Source organism: Doryrhamphus excisus, linkage group LG21 (assembly GCF_037039965.1).
Source record: "Doryrhamphus excisus strain RoL-2023G ecotype Guam linkage group LG21, RoL_Dexc_Guam_v1.1, whole genome shotgun sequence".
NCBI lineage: Eukaryota > Metazoa > Chordata > Actinopteri > Syngnathiformes > Syngnathidae > Doryrhamphus > Doryrhamphus excisus.
The window spans coordinates 14482896-14500486 of NC_136377.1; the positions used below are offsets into that span (position 1 = coordinate 14482896).

Consider the following 17591-nt stretch of genomic DNA (forward strand, 5'->3'; position numbering starts at 1 on the left):
ACGACATGTTATTGTAGATAGATGTAGGTAGATAAGTAAAGATCTATTTCTGTGTATTTCGTTTTTTGAACTTGATGGACAATGCTAATAGCTTATAGTGTAATAATCGTGTTTGAGACACTTGAATAATAATTTGAACAGACAGCAATCATAATTTAATAAACTCGTAACAATCTAATAGTATTTCTTAAAAATAGTCTTTATGGGGCTTCCGTGCAGAGAATTACACGAGCATGTTCAACAGTCCATTCTGCTGCTGTACTCGTAGCAGCCACACGGAGGCGCTATTGGCTTGCTGCCTGCTACAACTTAGTTGACGTTAATTACGAGAAAAGAAGTCTGCTGACTTAATTTTTTTTCTCTCAGTTGCTCGGCGTTTGTTTTGTCGACACCCACTGAAAGGTCTGGAATAACTACATCTTTTAAAACAGCCTGCATCGTCACGTAAGCTTATTAACATGTTTATTTATTGCATGTTCTGTTGATATATTAACTTTGCTACTGAAGATGCTCTTTTATACCTTATGCACTCATGTCCGAGTGTATAAAAGTTATGAAATTCAGTAAATGTAATAAGGGAAAGAATGCGAAAAGTCAATCAGCAACAATGTGACATTTACATCTTGTTTTGAAGAAAAAAACTGTAGTCCATCTCCATCTTGACACGCGTGCGTGTGCGTGCACGGGTGCCTCCATGTTGCCTCCGGCGAAGAATGACAGAATCATCAGTCACCTCCCCAAGGTGAGGCACACGGCAACCGCTCTGCTGCTGAATGTGGCTGAATGTTCTTCTCCACGCTGACTGCAGTGCTTCAGTCCCCGAGCGGCGCTGCACACCGAAGATGTCTTCCATCCCGACGTGAAGGCCGCGTGCCGTGACCACAGGGAGGATGCCGTCAGGTGAGGTTAAGGGTCGAAGGCCTTAGTCGCATGGGGTGTCAGAAGCTTGCATGACTGTGTATTTCCCACAGGATGGCAGTCTATTTGTTTGGGTGTAGGGTTGGGGGCTATTTGACATCATCATTTGGTAATGGTAATGGTTTTATTTCATTTCAACATGCATCAGATTACATTTGAGTGCATCCCATAATCAGTTCCCAGTTCCACATGTCCAAAAGGAGTAGGAAGAAGCAAAGCTTATTAAATCCTACCCCTCCATCTGGTACTTTTACAATCAGTAACTGTTACATTTGTTCACTTCCTGCTTTCCATAATACAGTTTAAGTTTTTTAAGTACGAGGTGATATGAGCATACAATGACATAATGGGTACCATAGTAACTGTCAATATAGTGATATGTATGTATTTAGCATCAGTTCTAGACGATCTAGTAGTAGAACATCGGTAAGTTTCAAGAAAATATTGGTTCCTGACTAAAACAGGGAGAGTGTGTCAAGTGTGTTTTTACATGCAAAAGATTTTTAATAGCTTAAAACCGCTCTAAACGTGACATCCATGAAAGAAACCTAATATTTAAATACATATAAATACATCTTTGGTATTTAAAGCATCTCTGTCTTGACCTCCTGATTAAATTTGTTACATTTTTCAGCTTTAATGTGGCCAAAGTCATCGTGGTGGGCGACGTCTCCGTTGGGAAAACATGCCTAGTCAGCAGGTAAGATGCAGTAGGCACAGCCTATACTTGTGGGAAAGTAAATCTATCTGCCAGGAATAGTGAAACTTTCTTGTTTTAAACTGTTTATTTCAAGAATGACATAACAAACTGATAATGAGGTGCTAAGGGATTGGGTACAAACCCAACTAAAGTTGTCATACAGTAAGTACTATACAACACTGGAGGTAAAACCTTAGTACTTGGTGTAAAGCAGTGTTTACACTGTTTACATTTGACCTCTGCATTGTCAACAGCAGGCACCCCCCCTCGTTCATTTAGGGGCCTATTGTGCTTTTTCCACTTTTCTGACCTCTAAATATAGTTAGAATGTTGTATTCTAACATGTTCCTGGCAGGTTCTGCAGGGGCGCCTTCGATAGGAACTACAAGGCCACCATCGGCGTGGACTTTCAGATGGAGCGTTTCGAGGTGCTGGGCGTCCCCTTCAGTCTGCAGCTGTGAGTATGATGGAGGACGCTGGTCGTCGTCGTCATCGTCGTCTAGCGATGAAGAGGGCGGTAGCTGAGCACAGAGCCTCGAGGGACGTCTCAGAGCGTCACCGACTGACATCCACTCAAATTTTGAAACTGTTCCAGGTGGGACACGGCAGGTCAGGAGCGCTTCAAGTGCATCGCTTCCACGTACTACAGAGGAGCTCAAGGTCAGGTCTCCAAAGTAAAAGCACATAAGCGTCAAGCAGACCAAGACAAACCGTCTCTTCTTTGTGTGTGTCCTCCAGCCATCATTGTGGTGTTTGACCTGAGCACAGCCAGCTCCTTAGTGCACGCCAGGTAAGACAAGCACCTCAAGTCGTTTTGGGGGTGTCCAAACTGCAAACTATATTTTATTTGAGCTGTGCTGGGAATAAGGAACAATGTCATTATGTCATTTGTAATATAATCATCCCACGCGACATTCGATCATTGCACACTCACTCTATTGCTGTTAATTAATAAATGATGGCTCTTTTGTGTTTGACTATATCCCATTATTAGTGAAAAAAAATATATTGAGAGACAAGTTATATCTAGTATTCTGGCCATTAGGCATCAGTAATAACACACAACGTAATGTAATATCTCAACAGAGACATAATATAACATTACTCCTCTCGTTCCTTGTGGAAGTGGTAATTTTGGCTTCCTCTCCACTCTGTTTGAAGCCCTTTTGTAAGTTTAGAATAAACAAATTGAAGGCTAACTAGTCAGCCTGCTAGCTTGCTATGCTTAAAACAGTTGCCGATCTTGTAGTGTGCGTATTGGCAATGTGGTGTCAACAAAGAATAAGTAAAGGGGACTAAAAGGGTGTTATTTCATGTCTAATAACGGTAAAATAAAGTCATAAATGGGTTTCCTATGCTGCAACAACACAAATATTCATAATAATTAATAATAATTATTTCATTGCGTTTGTGTCTGGAAACGAGGACGACTGTTCTCCTTCATTGATTATTTATTCTCCATTACTGTTCTGATGTGGGTTTATGTGGGCTTTGGACACCCCCGGTTGATTGATTGAAAACGATTGCAAATAATACAATGTTGATGAGCACATGATTATTTTGCGTTTGTAGGCAGTGGCTGGAGGACGCAATGAGGGAGAACGACCCCTCTAGCGTCCTACTCTTCCTCGTGGGCACCAAGAAGGACCTCAGTGTGGGTGAAAATGATGCTAAACCATATGCATTAAAATGGCTACATGAACTAAATGTAGGTCAAATGTGGTCACGGTGGAAAAGTGGTTAGCACGCAGACCTCACAGCTAGGAGACCAGGGTTCAATTCCACCCTCGTTAATTGGTGACTCCAAATTGTCCATAGGTATGAATGTGAGTGTGAATGGTTGTTTGTCTTTATGTGCCCTGTGATTGGCTGGCCACCAGTCCAGGGTGTACCCCGCCTCTCGCCCGAAGACAGCTGGGATAGGCTCCAGCACCCCCGCGACCTTCGTGAGGAAAAGCGGTAGAAAATGAATGAATGAAGAAGAAATCGCAGTTAGGTGTGGAACTAAACAACTGCAATAAGCGAGGGATTCCCTGGCTATAAGGTTAGCTGCAGCACTTTTGGCTGGACTGGGGCAGAACATCTTGTGTTTTGTCCTCCTCAGTCCTCCGAGGAGCTGGCTGACGTGGAGCAGGAAGCCATTAGACTCTCCGAGGAAATCAGGGCAGAGTACTGGGCCGTTTCTGCCAAGTCAGGTGTGGCACACTCACAGTAAATCATATGGTTTCAAAAAGAAATGTCGAAATGGACTTTTGTGTTGGTTACCTCAGGTCATGGCGTCAGAGATTTTTTCCTGCGTGTGGCCGCTTTGACCTTTGAGGCCAACGTCCTGTCGGAGCTGGAGAAAGGCGGCTCAAGGAGCGCTGGTGACATCATCAGTGAGTCTTCACACTAATGTGCTGCTGGGAATAACCAGTTTATAACCAGGAAGAGCTTCTGCCTTTCTAGGTATCGGATGATACCCGAATCGGTAATGAAGTACTCGACAATATTGGATATTGCTAAGAAAGTCGATATCGAGCATCACTAGAAAGAACTGTGCTCCAAATGTCACCGATGAGCCTAATGGTACGAGTGTACTACTGTATGAGACTGACAGGCGTGTTTGTCCTGTCAGAGATCACAAGCGGCAAAGACGACGAGCGCAAGCTTGCAAAGAGGAAGTCCGACTGCTGCTGATGAGAGGAGTGGAGTATCATGGCAAGCGTGGACTCGGAAATGGACGCATAGCAGCTACCTTCATGTGTAAATATGATAATAAATGAAAATTGATTTAAAACAATCATGAAAACCTTTTCTGCTTTTCCTGACAGGATTGTTAACTTCCTGCTGCTGCTGGCGTGTCATGTGTCACAGCGCGGCTAATCTCATGACCAGCATGAGCGCGTTGCTCGGCGCTGACATCACGCGTCCTATCATGTGGCGACAAAAAAAGAGGGATTGTTTGAGGATGCCTGAACTTTCTTTCCAGCGTCAGACAGAATGTCTTTTGTCTGTCTTTCCTCAGCTAAAATAATGAACATAAACACTTCACTTTCACAATTTCAACACTTTAATTAAAGGACCTATAGGAAGAAAAGGTCATAACCTTGTCCTTACCGCACGTATGTGCACGTGATGCTCCAGAGGCACGTCACTGCTTGTGTTGCTACAGCGACGGTAATATACACTTCATAAATGGCGTCTGTCACATGACATCGATGATAGCTTGTGATTGGATGTTAGACAGGAAGTCATGCATGCCACAGTGCACTGCAGCGCGTGAGATGATGTCATCCAACGTGGATATGCTCTTTGTCGTCCTCGCTATTGTGCGTGCACATGCACGTGTGGCAGAGATGTGCACGTCAGACGCTTTACGGTTAAACAAGAAACAAACGTGTCTTTGACTGGTTCCATAAAGACTCCAGGAGTGGCCCCGTCCCTCACAGAGCAAACTAAAAGTGATTGACAGCTGGCCTGACATGCAGGTCCATATTTAGACGTCACTTCCTGTTTGAGAATACTGCAGCGACCAGATGATGAAATGTGTCATAATGGCAGACTGATGAAAGAGTCATGAGGGGTTAAGGTACAAGAAGGCGAGCTGTGGGGGCTGAAGGGGGGGATGTGGACGCCCCCCTCGATGTCCTATCGATCCATCTCGTCCAGGAGGGGCGTGGCGTCTCCAGCGATGGACATGGGTGTGCTCTCGATCATGGGGCTTGGTGACGGACGCGGCGTCATCCTCTGAGCTTTCTTACGCCCCTCGGCTTCTTTCTCTTTCAGCCACTGCGCCGCCATCTTGCCCCAATCCACGGCCGTGGAGCTGCTGCTGCTGCTGGGCCTGAACGGGGGACAGGGAGGGGGGCGTTAGCGCCTACTGGTGGATGGAGGAGGTCATGTGATTGACTTGTTGGTGGCTGCCCCACGCACTTTGGCTGCATCTGCTGCGGCGTCCGCCCTCGGGAGGACACGGAGGACGACGGCGTGCTGGAGGCGTGTCCGTGCTGGCTGCTGTGGGCGCGGTGGTTGTGGTGCGACGTATGGCTGCCGTGAGCGTGCGTTGACTGTGGGGTGGAACCCGGGTACTGCGGTGTGCCGAGGGCCTGCTGGCTGGGTGTCGTGTACGAGTAGCTCGGTGTCATCATGGGCGTGGCCATGGGTTGCTGGGGCGTGGCGAACACCTGCATGGGAGGACGTGGAGATGGCAGAGGACACGGCAGTGCTACGTGTCACCATGTGACTAAGCTAACCACATTCACGTGCACTCACGTGATAGGCCGAGGAGCTCCCGCCGCCTCCCGTGCTGCCTCCGCTGTAGCCGTACTGGCTGGAGCCCCACTGTGCTGGCGTGGCGTTCGGGTTCTGACCCTGGCCCGTGACCGCCGCAATGGCATTGAACATCTGAGAGGTCATGTTGCGGGGGAGAGCGTTGACGGCTCGTGTCAGGTCTGAGGGGAGGGAAGGCAGCTGATCAGACCAGAAAGCTGCAAAACAAAAAAAAAAGGCGAAGGCGGGGCTGACCTGCGATGTTGATGTTGGCGGGCGTTGCGTTCAAAGATGCGGGCGTGCGTGTGCGGCTGCTGTTGCTGTTAGTGGGCGTGATGCCTGTGGACAGCAGAAAGGAGTATGACGACATTGGAGCTGGTCTCATGAATGAAGTCTTTCATAAGCAGCAAACTCGTCATTCAGTAACGAACTACGCCCTCTGCTGGCCATATCATGACTTCAACATGGACATAAGGAGCTTATGGCTCCATTCTTCACCATAATGATACATGATGAAGGGGAGGGTGGTCCTACCCGGCACAGGCTCTTGGTAGTGGTCCTTAAACCAGCGGAACAACCCATTGACTGTGGGGAAGATCTGTGAACGGTACCTGAAGCCATCAGGGGTGATGGTCACATACTCCACCCTGACGATGAATGGAGAAAAAAAAAGACATCAATCAAACTGTGAGGGATATGTCCGGACAACAGTCATTTACAGTACTGGGGAGCCTAGATGCTCCCCCTCCATGGATACACTCCCCCCTCCATGGATACACTCCCCCCTCCATGGATACACTCCCCCCTCCATGGATACACTCCCCCCTCCATGGATACACTCCCCCCTCCATGGATACACTCCCCCTCCATGGATACACTCCCCCCTCCATGGATACACTCCCCCCTCCATGGATACACTCCCCCCTCCATGGAAACACAAAGAAGTTCACCGTGGTTTCCCCCGCGGCTGGTAGCCCAGTAGGAACTTTCCAGGCAGGGCTTTACAGGCAGACACAAAGTAAGGAATGAAGGTTGGCTTCTCCCTCTTGGTCTTGATCAGCAGCTCCTCCATTTTCTGTCGGCAAAACAATAAACGGATAGGATCATCTTCTTGGTTCTCTTCCCTGCTTCAGAGAGATAAGCAACATGATTATTGCCTCTTTCGCTCCTCCGTTGCAGTCTTGAAAGTACTTGTGGCCCAGCAGGTCCCGAGCAAAGGCGGCCATCGGTTGAATGAAGCGAGCTGTGATTTCATCCAGGTCTTCAAACTCCTGCAGAGTGAAGGTAGCCATCCATAACATCAAATACGGTCTACATGCTAACATCTCATCAGATTTACGGAGGTGAGCATCGTACCTCATTGTTGATCCACAGCGTGTGTCCTAAGCTAAACGCGTTCTCTTTGCCTTCTTCTCTCACGTCCACGTGCTGGTAGATGCCATCAGCCACCTGAGAGAGCAGACATGATGTCAAGTGTCAAAGCTTTGCGACCGATATCTTGATGTTCCGCTTCGGGTGTTCTTCTTACCTTCCAGGTAACAGTGAGGTGATTCTCTCCCTTGCTGCTGGGTCTGATGATCAGGTCTCCCTGGTCCAGGGTCTCCATCATCTTCTCAGCCTGGTTGAAGCTGATGTTGTGGAAGTTGGGGTGGGCAATGACACGCTTGATGTACGCTGCACAGAGAAGGCACACATCAGCGTCAGCAAAGAACCGCTAAAGACGCAAGTGGGCGTCTTCGTGGGACTGACGTGTCCGCTGCTGTTTCTTCTTCAGCTCCTCCTCCTGCTTGTGGTCTTCAGCCTCAGCGTCAAAGTCGTAGTAGCTATCTTTGGGCAGCTTCCACTCGTTGGCCTTGTCCAACAGGTCCGAGGTGCGACATGTGAGGTCCACGCTGAACTTCTCAATGTCGATCTTCATGATGCGACAGTGAACCGTCATGCCCACCTGAGGGAGGAGATACGTTGAAAACATGCAAGAGCGGCAAACCGAGCGAGACCTCGAGATCTCACCTTCACCCTCTCCTCTGGGTGTTTTACCACTTTGTCACTCAGGAACTTGGTTGGAATAAAACCCTGAACGCCATTGTCCAACCTACTCCGCACCCCGATGGCCTGGCCAGGACAGGAGCCGCTATCAAAGTGGTTCCACACCTGCAGAAAGAAAGACAGGATGTGATGTCATACAGAAGGTGACGTCATGAGGACAGAAGGTCAAGAGCCCGGTACCTCGCTGAGCTCCGGAAAGTTGTCCTGCTGACAGAAGGGACACTGCCACAGGCCCGTGCTGTCGTTACGGATGGCCTGGTCGTAGCTCTCCCCTTGGGGGCGCCGGTGAGCGATGCCGGTCACCACGCTGGTGATCAGCTTGCCTGCATGACATCACGTGTGCAATATTCACATATTTGACATTTTTCCACATATTTTTATGTGATTGTGAGGCATCTTACCAATATAGAAGGTCTCGGGAGTCTCCTTGGTGAGCAGGTTGAAGACTTCCTCGGTGTTGGGGACCCTGTATGGGACTCTCAGGTCTTTGTACCTGCAGCTCAGCTCAGCTCTAATGTCATACAGCGTGATGCCCTTGTTGCCGTAGCCCTACAGACAAGACACTCATGAGGATCTGATCCACAACGCCATTGGGATGGGGCGGGAACATCCCACAGACCTGTCTCTCCAGCTCCTCAGCAAAGGCGTCCAGGTCCAGGTCTTTGAGACGCTCCGGGTTCTCCAAGATCTCTTCCAGCGCGCCAGAGGGGTTGGCGTCCTCAGCAGACTCGTCGTACTCCAGGGCGTCCACCGCCATCTTGCGAGCCCAGTCGTACGTCTCAGGGTGAACACGAGAGCCATCCAGAACCTCAATGTAGGAGTCGGTGCTGGAGTAAAACCATAAACAAAGACGAGCCAAAGTGAGAACAGGCTGAGGGATGCAAACATCTCAAAGAGCCAAGAGGAGATGCAGACCTGTCTCCAAGCGACGCCGTGTCAATCTTGATGAAACCAGCACAGTTGATGAACACTTTTGGACCCATGTGACACATTGTGACCAACTGGGTTCTGTTCTCCAGGCGGGTGTTGTTCTGCTTCAGAATCTGCAGAGAAGAAAACCAAAGAGACTGTTAAGTTTGTGAAGAACACGTGATGTCACGCCCACACAAACACAAACCTTGAGCAAGTGCGAGCCCTTCCTTGGTCCCAGACCACATACATACTGGACCAGACTCTGAGTGTGAGGGTGGGCGATGGCCCGGTTCACATCCACGCCCACCTCGTTGACCCGATTGATGAATTCACAGTAAAGAGCTGAGAGCAGATCCTCCTTCACCACGTGTTCCTAAGAGGAAAGCAGACACTCTGCTGTTTGGGTCATGTTGGACCTTGGACACATTATAATGGGACCGTCTGCCAATGTAGCTCGTCGTTACAACTCTTTACACCAAGTGCAGTAGGCATTGTAACGCTGCCTCTTAACACGCTACACGTTCACCTAGTCTGTCAAAGATAAGCGACAAATCTAGCGACATTTACCGGTCTTTCTGGCGACTGACATGAAAGCAGCGCTCTACAGGTCTCCCTGTTTGCCTCACCTGCAGGGGGTGCAGCTTGAGACAGATGATGTCCTCGTCTGAACTGCAGACCTGAGCGTACTCTATCAGAGGGTCTTGGATCTTCCTGGCGATGGACACCGCCTGGCGCAGCAAGGGGGGGTAATCTCTATAGTCAGTCTGTGCGGAGCGAGAGCAGTTTGTCAGGGAGGATGCGAGTGGCCGGTGGACTAAGAAAGGTTGTGTGATGTGGAGTCAGGTAAGTACCTCAGACTTCTTGCTGTTCATGTAGAGTGTGGCCAGCTCATTGTCCACCAGCTCCACGCCAACGGCGGGCAGCGAGGATTCCTGCTCCAGCTCGCCAATTGTCCTCTTGATGTCCTCCATGATCATTTGGCCATCCCTGCACACACAGTCACATGACAGACTCAAGTAGAGGACAAAACAATGGTGTAGAGGTGTTCAAGTAACATGAATAAAGGGCTAAAACACAGACGGTCGTGTGAGGACATGTGGTAGACGGTCGTGTGAGGACACGTGGTAGATGGTCGTGTGAGGACATGTGGTAGATGGTCGTGTCTCACCTGCTCTCCCCTGCCACAGCAACCACATGAGGCTTCTTGTTTGATAAAAACTTCTTGAGATTTTCAATGTCGTTGGCCTGTGGATGACACAAATGAGTGGGTGATTCCTCCGTCCCACTGATGCTGTCCCACTTGCTCATTCTCATACCTTCTTCTCACGCTCGTCCTCCCTGAAGGCGTTCCTCCTCTTCATGAAGTACGGCAAGCGCAGGAAGTCCACCACCTCACCCTCGCCGTTAATCAGAGCACAGAAGACGGGCGTGTCTCTGTCAAGGGGAAAACATGTACGCGTTTATAGCTGTGGGTGGTGGAGCAGCCAGCTCTGAGAGAATCGCTCTTCTGTTACAGTTTTTGTATTTTGTACACTACAGCTACAGTATAATTTACAGTCAATTGAAGGCAATTACAGTTGTAGTTGACTTTTTGCTTTTTGGATGCAGAGGTGCAGTTACCTGCTTGGTGCATACGCCACCCCGAGCACCCGAATGCCTTTGCCCTGACTCTCATCCATCAGGTCGTCATCTTCCTCAAGCTGCTGGTCTGGTCTGTAAGGAGCCACCTTCAACCAGTTGTACAGTCGACGACAGCACGACTGAAAAAAAAAACAAAAAAAAACACCAGTGTGTATTAGTACACAACATTAAATTCTAACATATTTATTAAATACAGCTAGCCTATAAATTACTGCACAAATGATCCAAGAGGAGGAAAATTGGACAGAAGTCAGAGCAGAGTCTTTTTTGTCTTGTCTTTTTTCATGTCTATCACAGTATCAAAATGCTGTCGTTATATGAAGGTACACCGACATTACCAGCCCTAACTCCCACAACTGGATGTCTCCAGCAGCCCCCTGGTAAATTAAGTTTGAGAACCTGCCATAGAGTGTTCCCATGCATATTTAATGTACCCACCCGTATGATGCTCTCTTTGGCTTCAGTGAGGAGTTTGCTCTTGAGCTCCTTGGCCATCTGAGGGTAGAGGAACTGGTTGAGAGCTCTCTCGATGGCCAACGTGCGCTGCCTGTTCCACTCCTGCACCTGGTGACTGAACTCGTCACGATAGTAGAACTGCTTGATCTCGTCGAAGTACGTCTGATCACCCGCGTACCTGAGAGAGGGTGGAGGGAGGGAGTGGAACTACGCTTGTATCTTTGAGGATCTTTCCAGAAAAGGACTTGTGAGCATGCTTAACTCACCCTTTGACTCCAATGAGGTCAATGCAGATGTCGATGGACAGCAGTCCCTCGTCCTCGGCCAGACACATCTTCAAGAACTGATCTCCATTCAGCTCTTTCACAGCCTTGTTCTTCAAGTACTTGAAGGAGTAGGCAAAGTGGGCCTCGTCTATTTCCTGCAGGAGTCCAACAGACAACCCGTGGTTTTAAGTTCTGCTCGTCAGAGATTCAATATGTCGCTGGTGAGACAAAACAAGACCTTTTTGCCCTTCTTGGTGGGCTTGATGTTGATCTTTGCCCTCTCCTGGAAGGTCTGCCGCAGCACGTGTCTGACTAGGGGTTCCCGAGCGATCTGCATGGCCACCATGTATCGGGTGCCCTCCAGAACTGTCTCCGGGCTGGAGAACTGGCTGCACACATAGTCCTTGGCCAGCTCCACGGGCTCGGCTGGAAACTGCTCGGTCTCGTGGCGCTGATAGCTGTCTCGCAGGTTCTCTCCAAACTGCTCAGGGGTCAAGCCAAATTTTTTGGCCAGACCATCTGCCATGAGGAGCGATAATAATGATGAGGTGCTGTCGAGGACTTTAAAGTTAACCTTGGAAAAAATGCTAAACTTACCGAGTCCTACACTCTGACAGATGCTGTACATGTCTCTGCGGGATGCCAACTTGAGGTCTGGACCTTTCTGCTCCTCTTCCTCTTCCACCTCCAACTCCTCCTCCTCACCTTGAAGGACAATATCCACATGACGTATTCTGTACACATTGCAGCATGACAGCAGTTTATGAGCTCCAATCACCGTCTTCGGTGACTTCCTTGATCTTTCGGAGCCTCTTCTTGCTGGTCTTGGCAGCGTTCTGCATCTTGGGAATGTCTCTGCCATAGTAGAGCAGGAAGTGGTTGTACACGTCACCGAGCTCCTCCAGAGTCTGAACGTCTTTCAGCCTACATCATATCATTCATGAAAGTGACTGTTGGGCTTCACACATTAGCACACTGAAATGTAAGTGCAGCACTAGCTGGACGGACCTCTCCATGTCCGCCGTGTCCAGCGGGCGGATTCCGTCAGCCAAAGGTTTGTCCGGATCGGCAGAAATCTGCTCAAACTGGTAGGATTGCATCTTCTGAAAGAGGCGGGTCAAGTTCTGCTTGCGGGTCTTCAACTGAGTCCACTAGTGGAGGGAAAGTAGGCATGAACAACAGTGGCTTGATTTGAAGTGTTCTTTTAAGTTAATGTAAACTGTCTTCAGAGACCACGTGATAAGTAATTATAAAATGTAGGCACCCTCGTCCGAGGGGAAACACTGGATTAAGGACATTTGAGAACTTTTGAAAACTAGGATACCTTTTCATCCCACTGCCACACCTTCCACAGGTCGTTAATGTTCAGTTCTGGCTCCACATATTCTTTTCTGTAAAAAGCTATGAAGGGAACCTGAACAAAAACACATCAGATAAGCTCAGTGATCATACCTGGTTGGCACTCTTCCACTGATACAGGAAAAGCCTGCAAACAAACCTCAAACTGTTGATTCCTCATAAAGTTCAGCGCTTCTTTGATTTTGGCGATGGTGCTGGGGCCTTTCCTGCTGAAGTTGGCCGTTGTCCCTCTGTCCAAGTAATCTGTGCTCTCCTGTTCCCAGAGAGGGCAGTTAGTGGACGCCATTCTGCACAAAGCTACCTGTCCAGGAAAAAGTCGCAACCTGAATGGAGATGGTGAGAGTGGAGAAGCCGTGTCTGAAGATCCACTCTGCCTCCTCTTCCAGCTCGTCATCCTCTGCTGGTTTGACTGGGATAGATCGCAGCTGAGAAACAAAAACAGAATGTCAGTGTACACCAGGACTGCACGATGCTGGAAAAAATATGAATCACGATCGTATGGAATTATCTATTTCCATTCTCTCACACACACAATGCATTGCATGTTAAAGAAATACGTTTTTAAAGTTATCATCATTATTATTAGACTTCAGCTTTGAAGAAACGTCCAATGGTCTGTGACAGTCAGTGGGGGATTTTCTTAACAGAAGTCAATAGCAGACTGAAAGTAACACTTCAAGGTTGAAAAAAAAAAACTTGGCACACTGGCTCAGTCCTCAACATTAGATTAATGCACATAATAATTCAAGTAATTCATGCAATGACAGCTCGCCCTGGCCAGCAAGGGGGATGTCGGGCTGAGTGAGGAGGAAGTGTTGGCCACCAAACAAACGACAGCAGCATGAGGCCTTGAATAAAATGGCAGCTCGTTCAGTAAAATTTTGAAAAATGGTCAGCACGTAGAACTGCGATCACGTTAATGTGGATCAAAATTCTTGTGCAGCCGTATGGCAGCGCTGCTGAAGTAGCTTTTGGTATTCTAACACAATGTCAATAAAGTAAGACTAAATTACAGAAAGACACCAGTAAGTCAAAGACACAAAATAGTAAAAAAAAAAAAAGCGTTTACCTGGAACCTCTCAGGCATGTCCGTGGTGCGGATCTCGTTGTCCTGGTCAGTCATGTGACTACTCTCCAACTCGCTGGGCTCGTAGATCTCGAAGATGCTCTTTCGGCCCTGCCTCCTCTTGGTCTGCTTTTTGGGCCGGTCCCAGCCCTCTTCATCCTGGTCCTCCTCCTCCTCCTCGCCCTGGTCGTAGGTGTCGGCGTCAAAGTCGGCAAAGTCAAAGTCGCCGCCAAAGATCTCCTGCGCCTCCTGCAGGGCTCTGCCGGAAGACACAAGTTTCAGGTGAAGCTGCACCAGGTGGTGACAGAACCCAAGGACGGAGGACTCACGCGTCTGTGTATCCAGAGAATTTCTTGCCCCTTTTCTTGGTGATGGGTTGTCCATCATCATCCACAATAAAGTCATCTATGTCTGTTGAATAAAAGAACATTGTGCCGCATTGTTTCCACATATTCAATATGGCTGCAGATAACCTTTGACTGTTCATACCCGACTCCTCATCCTCTCCTTCCTCGTCGTCCTCTGCTTGATGGAGGGGCTCGTGGACAGCCTCGCCCTCCTCCAGCTCGCCATCCCCATCCCCATGAAAGATCTCATCTGCGATCAGGTCCTTCTCATCGTCATCTTCCTCGTCATCGTCCAGTGTCTTCACGCGGTCATATTTTTTCTTCTGCGGGAACAACACCATCACATGACCACTAAAAATGTGCTAAAAGACACAGAAAAAAGACAAAAAAGATCCATACCCTCCTCTTCACTTTCACGCCCAAGTTCTCCTCAATGAGGTCGAGATCGTCATCGTCCAGGTAGTCGTCGTAATCTTCAAGAAGGAAAAAAGTTGGAAGGAGTTTAGCACATGAAAAACTTTGTAAGCATGTAAGTTACTTACTTCGCTTCTTACGCCGATGCCTCACTTCCTCCTCTGAGTCACTCCCTCCTCCACTTGCACTCTTTTTCCCATCCTCCTCTTCTTCCTCCGGCTCCTCGTCTCCGTCATCGATGAGGCCGCGTAAATTGCCCTGCTCGTCCTGATCCTCCATGTTCTCCTCTTCCTCCTCATCTGCAGACAAATAACAGATGAGCATTCCACACTCCACGCATATGTCCACCCAGCCATGGGACATCATGTCAGGCCTCACCGTCATCCTCCATGAACCTCTGGGTCTTCTTGGGCTTCAGGTCCTTCTCTTCAAACTCCTCCTCAGACTCCTCCGCCTCGCTGTCGATGAAGTCCGACATGACTGCTGCTCCTGTGGAGATGTGCACGATCCCAGTTGAGCACTGAGCACATTGTCATCGCCAGTGTACACAGCACCATTCAAACGTTTAGACATACTTGCTCATGTTATTTAAAAAGTGTGTAACAAATATTGCCCGATACTATACATTATTCAATATGCCGGAAATGTTTATCTTACCAACTGCGACTCAAATCCTGTATTCTAAATAACAACCAAACAATAAGCTTTACAAATGTGAATGGATGGAATGAACTGATAAACCATAGAAAAAAATCAGCAGCGCGCAATGACGCAATGCGCACACACTATAAACAACCATGTTATTCGAGCACAATAAATGCTTGCGCTTTTGGTAATTAATGTGCTAAAATGACTTTACGCAAAATAGCTCTTCGAGTGGCTACCGCTAACCCATTTAAAGCAAAATAACAATGAGACAACTACCTTATTTACCAATGCATGTTTGGCTAGGTAGCACGCTAGCAGCCCTAAGTTAGCCTGTACCCTTTGCCGTGTTAAGGTAGCTAACATTTAGATGATTATTTATCTCTCTGGGTGTTATTTTAACGAACATGAACAACAAAATACACGGTAGTGGAACCAAGGGCCTCGGAGCTTGATCCCCCCGCTAGCACTGTTGATACAAAAGCGTAGCACAGTGCGTTAGCTTAGCGTAAACTCAAACGACAACAGCCATCTGACTTAAAACGCTAAGATTGTTTTGTCAATAATAACACGGCCGCGGGCGAGCATCGCGATCGGACTTACACGTCTCACCGCGAGGTAATGCTCCGTCAATATGTACAGTAATTTGGTGGTTGTGCAGTGTTTAGAGTCGGGCTGTTGTACTTGGAAAAGATGGCCGAGCGGCGTGATGACAATTCCGGGATGCAGTAACACTTCCAGACACTTTAGCAGCACGACTCTGCCCCCTGCTGTTTACTTTGCGCTGAACAAACAAACTAAAATTGTATATGGATCGATATTGTAGTCTCTTTGTTTACAATTCTTATCATATCAAAATAGAAAATACAGGAATGTTACTTTAGGGGCAATTTTAATAACAGACAGCATATACCAACGTACCCAGTGCAGGATCCCCTCCGCGCCAAGGGGGGCGCTGTGAGGCCACTGCAACCTCAGCGCGCTACGATGACGTCGCATAGTGTGACGTCAGCACAGCAGTGGTAATGGATGCGTTTAATGTTGCTCTTCTTTCGCACACTTTACTGTGTATTTTATTGTCTTTAGCGTTTTTATCGCGGACCTGTCTCGGCACGGAGCTGAGTTTCGTGACATGCGGCTCTGTCATCAAACTTTTAAACGTAAAACACAACGTGAGGCTGCATTCTCATGACGTACGCTACGGCTCCGGTGAGTTTTTATTACTATTTATTGACATTTGCTTAAATTCCCAGCATCGTTTGTAAGGAAATAAGTCAATGCGTTGCTAACAGAGAACAGCCTCTTCTTTGTCTGCATAACGACATGAAATAGTCAAATGTGTCTACAGATTCTCTGATTTCAAGTTGCCCTTCTTCTATTTGACAAGAGGATAAATATTTTGTTTGTTTAGTAAAATGCATGTATGAATGTGAGTGTGAATGGTTGTTTGTCTATATGTGCCTTGTGATTGGCTGGCGACCAGTCCAGGGTGTACCCCGCCTCTCGCCCAAAGTCTGCTGGGATAGGCTCCAGCATTTGTTCGCTCGCCTAGTGAGGACAAGCGGCTAGAAAATCGTATCGATGGACGATAATAATTATGTAGAAACGAGTGGGGTCAGCACTTACTGAGTGTTGTGTTTGGGGGGTTGGGGGGTACAGGAAGTGGACAGCAGTCAGTGACAGGCGTCATCAGCATGGAGGACAGCAACAGCTACTGGAGCGTGCGCGGGACTCGTGACACGGCCTGCCAACGAGGCAACGCAATCAAGTGCGGTCAGACCATCAGACTGACGCACGTCAACACGGGGAGAAACCTGCACAGCCATTACTTCACCTCGCCACTCTCCTCCAACCAGGTGCACTTCTCCGCTTCTTTGTAATGTTTGACCACTCATTTTGGATTATGTTCTCATCATCATTATTCTTCCTCCATAGGAGGTGAGCGCGTTCGGCGAGGAGGGCGAAGGAGACCACCTGGACGAGTGGAGCGTGGAGTGTGGCGGGTCAGTATGGAAGCGCCAGGAAGCGGTCCGCTTTCGCCACAAGGCCACTGAAGCGCTGTTGTCGGTGACGGGGGAGCAGTACGGCCGACCCATCCATGGTCAGAGAGAGGTCCACGCCATGTCCAGCAGCACTCAGCACAGCTTGTGGAAGGCCATGGAGGGCATCTTCATCAAGCCCACCGAGGCCATGCCAGGCCAGAACCACCACTACATGCACACGGAGCTCTGAACTTTGTCAGTAATGGCGACATGTTGCAGATGCTATTCTTCTCTTCCTCAACCCTCCCTTTCTTCTCCCAGCTTCTTCTACTGAGGAAGCTCAATCACTCACTTCCTGTTTCTGGACTTTCTGTCTTGGAGACCAGAGCAAACGCGCTGTGACATCATCACAACTACTTCCTGCTGAGGGGAACGTGTGCCTTGTTCTGCTCTTTGTAGTAAACACATATTTATGGAACAACAGCAACAACAACAAGCAACTCTTTATTTTTTACCATGGACTAAATTATCTCTGCAGACGTGCACACACACACACACACACACACAGTTTTGACATAGCATTACAGG

At 48.3% G+C, this 17591-nt stretch overlaps 3 protein-coding genes across 8 annotated transcripts; 2 read left to right on the plus strand and 1 right to left on the minus strand.

The window, feature by feature from the left end:
* Positions 1-250: 250 nt before the first annotated feature.
* On the plus strand, positions 251-4362 carry rab34b (RAB34, member RAS oncogene family b). 2 transcript variants are annotated; one of them, XM_078788001.1, is made up of 11 exons: positions 251-444; positions 635-742; positions 809-900; positions 1553-1618; positions 1974-2075; positions 2214-2278; positions 2357-2408; positions 3191-3272; positions 3723-3813; positions 3889-3996; positions 4236-4362. In XM_078788001.1, exons 2-11 carry the CDS (start codon positions 695-697, stop codon positions 4295-4297), a joined length of 768 nt encoding a protein of 255 aa, XP_078644127.1. In that variant the 5' UTR covers positions 251-444; positions 635-694; the 3' UTR covers positions 4298-4362. The 2 variants fall into 2 exon arrangements, with proteins under 2 accessions (XP_078644127.1, XP_078644126.1); XM_078788000.1 differs by having other exon boundaries at positions 2214-2408.
* Positions 4363-4652: 290 nt separating this feature from the next.
* supt6h (SPT6 homolog, histone chaperone and transcription elongation factor) lies at positions 4653-15961 on the minus strand. 5 transcript variants are annotated; one of them, XM_078787999.1, is made up of 37 exons: positions 15943-15961; positions 14755-14865; positions 14505-14675; positions 14362-14435; positions 14105-14285; positions 13945-14026; positions 13619-13874; positions 12873-12974; positions 12689-12802; positions 12515-12604; positions 12199-12341; positions 11969-12114; positions 11788-11895; positions 11429-11709; positions 11191-11345; positions 10907-11102; positions 10448-10587; positions 10144-10261; positions 9996-10072; positions 9679-9814; positions 9454-9591; positions 9033-9200; positions 8831-8958; positions 8535-8742; positions 8317-8464; positions 8096-8238; positions 7880-8020; positions 7619-7814; positions 7398-7543; positions 7226-7318; positions 7027-7140; positions 6820-6944; positions 6404-6516; positions 6125-6208; positions 5873-6051; positions 5534-5784; positions 4653-5444 (listed from the first exon to the last, which is right to left on the minus strand). In XM_078787999.1, exons 2-37 carry the CDS (start codon positions 14852-14854, stop codon positions 5249-5251), a joined length of 5241 nt encoding a protein of 1746 aa, XP_078644125.1. In that variant the 5' UTR covers positions 14855-14865; positions 15943-15961; the 3' UTR covers positions 4653-5248. The 5 variants fall into 5 exon arrangements, with proteins under 5 accessions (XP_078644125.1, XP_057942914.1, XP_057942912.1 ...); XM_058086931.2 differs by lacking the exon at positions 15943-15961 and adding an exon at positions 15706-15822; XM_058086929.2 differs by lacking the exon at positions 15943-15961 and adding an exon at positions 15625-15779.
* sdf2 (stromal cell-derived factor 2) lies at positions 15936-17499 on the plus strand. The gene is made up of 3 exons (XM_058086936.2): positions 15936-16230; positions 16681-16877; positions 16957-17499. Exons 1-3 carry the CDS (start codon positions 16047-16049, stop codon positions 17251-17253), a joined length of 678 nt encoding a protein of 225 aa, XP_057942919.2. The 5' UTR covers positions 15936-16046; the 3' UTR covers positions 17254-17499.
* Positions 17500-17591: the final 92 nt, after the last annotated feature.